Below are 6,000 nucleotides of genomic sequence, written 5' to 3'. Positions count from 1 at the left end.
CTTTTATCAATGGGCCTGGATATGTTCTTTTCGGCCCTGCCTAACTTCTATATCGGCCTGGCCTTTTCGAGCAACTGTGGACGAACCTTTTTTTTTCTTTTCTCCCTCTACCACTGAAACTGAAACTGATGACGAACTGAAGAACTGAAAAAACGGGGCCGAAACAGAGTGGAGAAGACATGCCGAATTCGTATAGTGCAACACTTTTATTCAAACATCCATATCATTACGATTACAAATGATGCCCAATCTATTCACTTACGACTAATTATCATCACATAAACAAATGCGAGAGCAATTACACAAACATAAAAAAGTGCGGCCATCAGCCCCATCAAATTGCCCTGCGTCTGCAATTCGATGAGTTTCTTCATCTGCCTGTTCAGCTTCTTCAGCTCTGCCATCACTCCTGCATCCCCCACAGTAGCACCAATGGAATGGGCGCCTCCAATGGAATTGTCAGATCCAAGGGGCCCAGATCCAGACGGGCCCGATCCAAACTTGCCCAACTTCTCTGCCTCCAACGGTAAATCGAGCTCCCCTGATGCACCCTCTAGTTGAATCCGCTCTATGTACTCATCTAGCCACTCAAAATGGGTGCATTGCTTCAATTTCTGAAATCGGAAAGATGAACCCTAAATCCCAAATCCGATGAAAAATGGGCAAATATGAAATTGGGAGACAAAAACCAAAATTGGCATATTGAGAAGTAAAATCTCACCTTTCCCTGCTCTGGTTTGCTCTCGCATTTCACGAATTCCCGCCCAAGGTTGCCATTCTTGTCGGTCGTTGTGACTAGCCGCTTCAGGGGTGCGGTACGTGGGCATGCAGGGCACCTTGTCATGGGCACTGCGCCATAGCGCGGCCATGAGCGGCGGGAGGCTGAAGCGGAGCTCGACATTTCTAGGTCGCGGCCCAGAACGGCGTTGCTGCGCGTCGTCGCTGGAGAAGAAGAACAACAACGGTCGGGGAGGGGGGAGGATGGGCTCGGGTGCTGCACGGCTCGGGGCACGGCTCGGTGTCCTCATCTACCAATGCTGAGCTGGATAAGTTAGTGGGTCCCACGCTGTGTGTCCCGCTCACCTGACCAATGCTGAGCTGGATAAGTTAGTGGGTCCCATGTTGTGGGTCCCGCTCACCTGATTCGAGTTTTAAACATGTGTCTTTGGATTAGGCAGCAGTGTCGCACGGCGGCTATTTTTTCAAACGCAGATGTCGCATGAGAGCCATTTGAACCAACGATGTCGCATGAGAGACAATTCACACCAATGACGTCGCATGGGAGCTATTCGCCCGGGCCAGTGGGTTTTAGAGTTCACAGAACATGCCCCAAATGCCCTGGTTGTTCCTGAATGAATGAGGCCAATTTCATCGCGCGACCCTATCCTGTCTGGTTCTGTACGTTGGAGGTAAAAGGAACAAACCAGACGACCCAGCACGCGACGGCCTGAATCCATCTGGTCTATTTTGTGTCGGGGCCGACCCATTACGAGCACAAACATGCGCCGGGTTTGGGTCGAGGCGAACAGCAAACGGACGCGATGCTCGTCCGCGTCGGGGTCGCGTGGCAGGCGGCCACCTACCACCCACCCGCCAACATCAATGCGCACGCGTGGTCGGCCCCATCTGTCATCCGCCCAGGCGCACGGTCGCCGTGCTTCTTAAATAGGATGGTCATGGACCGATCGTCGTCCACACTTCCCACTCCAGCCCGCTGCCTCCTCAAAACCCGACACCCCCAAACCCTAGCCTCTCCCCATCCTCGAGCTCGTCGGCCGGCCGCCTCGCAGCCATGGGGTTCTGGAACCACGGGCGCAAGGGGAAGCACGACCGCGAGGCTGGCTCCTCCTCGGGATGCCGCGGCGGCTCCGTGAAAGAGGAGGCCGCTTCGCCGCCGTGTCGGGCCCCCGCGCCTGCCCCATTCACCATCGGCCCTAGGGCCACCGGCGAGCGCGACCGGCAGTACCTGGCCGTGGACGTATGCCGACGTTATTGGGAGACGCGGACGCCGGTCCCGTGGAGCGACGTCCACCTCCCCAACCACTGGCACCTCTCCGCCGATCGGGTCCCGATCCCGTCGGTCCCGATGAGCGGCTATGCGCACCGCAATGAGATTGAGCGCCACCGCCGCCTCCTCCCTAACGACCTCTACTACGATGATAGGTACGCCCCGACTCCGTGCTCTGGGACACGTGGCTCCAGGACAAGCACGACGTGCGGCGCGCTTCCTACTTCACCGGCACGGCGTCGGGGCCGCGGAGGCCACGTCGGGAGGTGCACTGGCGTACGCGGGTGCGCAGCCTCACACCCACGCCGTCACCTTCCCCATCTCTGTCGCCACATCCACCTCCTCGCATGAGAGCGGAGGAGGAGGCCCAGCTCATGCAACGTTTCATGGAGGACTCCATGAACACGCACGATGAGCGCCAATGGCCGGGCCTCGAGGAGACGATGGCCCTCTCTGCGGCCGGCGACATCGCCATCCCCGAGCTGGAGATGGTGAGAGCGGAGGAGGTGGTGGAGGAGGAGCCGGTGGCCGCGTTCCACCCAGCCCTGGTTGGGCAGCACTAGAGCTGGTCATGCTCGGCTCCGGAGATGGCCGACACCGTGGGGGGCGCGAACTAGTGCCCCACGCCGCCGCGGTCACAGGAGCAGGATGCGTCGCCACGGGAGGAGGTGGTGCAGGCACCTCCCTCCTTCCAGCCCACCCCCGTCTACCACGGACCGCGGCCCACCTCTGGACGCCGCCGAACTACGTCGACGTCATCAGCGACGACGATGACATCGGCGGCCAGCGAAGACGGCGACGGCCACGACATCGGCGGGCACGGCAGGAGCGTGCGGGAGGCAAGAAGACGGTGTTTTTTATGTTAATATGGCAATGTGAACCGTGGAACTGGGCCGTTTTGTGGCTGTTATGTTTAATTATGTTTTATGTTTTTATGTTTTGCTTTTATTTACTTTTTTCGGCATTTTATTTTAGTTTTTATGTTTTTTTAATCACGTCCACCCCGGACATGATTTGGAGTGCGGCCGCACGTTAGGCGCACTCACGACCCAACGGACAACAGCGGACATGGGCGAACCCATTGCCGCCCCAAACGGACGAAATCTGGCCAAACCGGACGTCTGTTTGGGGTCGTGGGGTGGAGTTGGCCTGAGTTCATTTAACTTAGTTGGGAGCCTCTATTTGTCAGTTAGTTGAAAAAAAAGTGCATCAGGCATTTCTAATATGATCGTCAGATCATCTGCCCAGAATAGATCATTAACTATTCCATCGACTTCCTCCCTTTTTCTTCCTCCTCGTGATGCCCTCATCCTACCCCGCCGGCCTCCACCCCGCAGCGGGCAAGTGCTACCACGCACCGCCTCGCCAACCCGCCCTCCCCTCAGCCTCCTCCCACTGTCGTTGCTAACCGCCGCGCCGGCCAACACCAATGAAGAACCCGGTGCCCCCCCCCCCCACCCCACACCCCTAAGAAAAAATAGTGGGGTTGTTGCTTTGCAGCGGACCTGCATACCCACATCCCTAAGATAGATAGTGGGGCTACTTCTCCGGCGAGTTCCGTCCTTCCATCTCGCTCGCTCGGGAAGAAGGAAAAATTGACTGACGCCAACAAAAATTTCAGGCACCTTAGCAAAACAGAACTTAGTTGTGCAATCTCTAATGCTTTCTAGGTGTCTCCTCAACTGGCCCCGGAGATGCAGAGGAAACAATATGCATTGAGTTCAGAGTTCAGACTGTAAAAGCACACTCTGAATTATAGAAACTTCTCAATTCCATGATCATAAAAGCACACTCTGAATTACATATAACTTTTTTTTCTTTTAACAGAACAAATTCTTGGCGTAGGACTTGTGGTCACCGTGACAAAGTAGTCGATGATGAATTATTGATATGTCTAACAGTCTAATCATAAAGGCGGTGACACTGACAAAGTATTACGTTTGTGCCGAAGTAGCAACAAAACTTAAACATGAACTGGAAGGAAACATGGCGACGGTGGGCTGTTGTTGTTGTTGTTGTTGTTGTTGGGATTGAAGCAAGTGGAGGAGGCAACATTGGTTGACTTTGACTTGGTGGTGCTTCTCGAGTACCCGGTCTTGAGCTATGGGGTGAAAACCATAGGTCTAGCCTAACTTGGTTATACCTGGCCGGCATTTCTACGTCGTTACCCCGTTGATGGCATTGCTTGGAAGTTGCTCGGACATGGACTTTAGGGTGAAAATCCACGAACGGGCCTTCGAAGCTTGATCCGGCGATGATGGCGCTTGTGTATCATTCCTTTCTTGGAGGCGTTGCTTTTGAAGATTTCATAGTCATTATGTTGTCAAGTGATAGTTGGCCACTGTCATGGTCGTCGTTGTATATCGTCTATCGTTGTTTGATCGCTTCGGGTTTTTTCCTTCTTTTTTACCTCCACCAAGGCATCGTTTCGGTTTTTTATGACTTTGTTTTTTGCCGGTGTGATTTATTTATTGATGTTGGATGTGTGTATCTTAACTATGTAGAGACCGAGTATTCACTCATTGTAATTGTATCCACTTGATGCTTTATTATGAGTCAATAAAGATGCCCTTTAATGAAAAAAATCATGAAAACACAAATGGATCGCTTGATGCATGTGCGAATTTGTCTTCTCCGTTCCAAGGGACGGGCACATTTGCTATCAACTGTAAAAAGACCTAGGAATTTCTCTACCATAACGTATACGCACCAAAATACACTGATTGCTCACTATAATGTCCTGAAGCTCCATCCACGCAGACCAAGAAAACTCCAAATCCGAAAGAGTTGATGAGAGATAACTATGCATGCCCCTATTAATCCAATCACCTTACCTCTTTGAAAGCATTGGTGTTACCTCAACGAAAACTTACTGGCTCTTTTAACAGAACGACTCTGGACTTGGGACTACTTTGTGATTAGAGAGTAGTACGATCGATGATGCAACCTGTTGAGAGGATATGCTTATTCAAGAAGGCGATCACACTGTTAAAGTATTATGTATTACGTTGATGATACGTACATGTAGCACACCAAGGAACGAAAAATACAAACATGAACTGAAACGAAATACAGATGCACACCCTCTTTTTTTTTGAGAAATACAGACACACATTTATGAACGTGGACATGAGCGAGACGCCGATGTTTTTCTCCCGGGCGATGCCAGCTATATAAGTCTAAAACCCCACAAGTTCAGCCTCAGCTTGTATGTATGTAAGTCAGCACATGAACAAGAGATGATCATGGGTGAGAAGGGACCCCAGGAATCACCACCAGCGGGCCGTTAATGGTACTGGTTCCGGTTCCCACAACCGGCAGGTCTGGCAACCCCGAACCCGAAGAAGCCTTGGACTCGGCGACGCCGGCACCGCGTGTCGCTCCCAGTGCGCCGTCCTTCTGGCTCAGCTCCCTCCCGTCGCAGGACGCGAGCACCACCACCAGCAGGAGCGCGACGGCGAGGCACTTTGTCATTGCTGACTGGGAGGTTCTGAACTTCTGATGTAGAGTACTACGACTCAGGAGAGGAGACGGTCTGGATTGCGTGGTTGTGTTTGAGTTGGTAATTTCTTAGCACCGTTTACGTTGCTTCTTATAGGCGAGCTGCACGGGGTGGCGGGGTGGCCATTCGTCGTCGGCGCAGGAGAGGAGGGTAGGATGGGTGAGGTGCGAGACGCGGGGCCCTCCTGCTCGAGCACACGGTCAAGGGCTGGGAGAGAGACATATGCATGCATGGGCGGCGTGTCAACGTCGGTGCATTGGAATGGGGGGCGGATGCCTTCCCCTGGTTGTGAATCCGTGCCGACTGATCTTATCGCAGTCGAATTGGTTTGCGTTTCTTAAGTAGATCTTTTTCTTTTCCCGATCAAGGATGGGAGACTCCTGGATATGTGAGTAGGTTGGTGCCTTGGTGGCGAACTGGCGATAAGCTTGGCTGCTTGGGCCACTGGATTTCAGAGTTCACAGAACAAATTCTGGCGTGGGACTTGTGG

General features: G+C 53.0%; 1 protein-coding gene and 1 pseudogene across 1 annotated transcript; one reads left to right on the top strand and one right to left on the bottom strand.

Annotated features, from left to right (window-relative positions):
* Window positions 1-254: 254 nt before the first annotated feature.
* On the bottom strand, window positions 255-901 carry LOC147986721 (uncharacterized). The gene is made up of 2 exons (XM_087540132.1): window positions 722-901; window positions 255-614 (listed from the first exon to the last, which is right to left on the bottom strand). Exons 1-2 carry the CDS (start codon window positions 899-901, stop codon window positions 255-257), a joined length of 540 nt encoding a protein of 179 aa, XP_087396258.1.
* Window positions 902-1,792: 891 nt separating this feature from the next.
* On the top strand, window positions 1,793-2,571 carry LOC147986720 (uncharacterized; annotated as a pseudogene).
* The last annotated feature ends 3,429 nt before the right edge of the window (window positions 2,572-6,000 follow it).

This window comes from Triticum urartu, chromosome 2A (assembly GCF_056163025.1).
Source record: "Triticum urartu cultivar PI428250 chromosome 2A, HENAU_Tu73, whole genome shotgun sequence".
In the NCBI taxonomy this organism is placed as follows: domain Eukaryota; kingdom Viridiplantae; phylum Streptophyta; class Magnoliopsida; order Poales; family Poaceae; genus Triticum; species Triticum urartu.
This window is presented reverse-complemented; position numbering and strand designations above follow the sequence as displayed.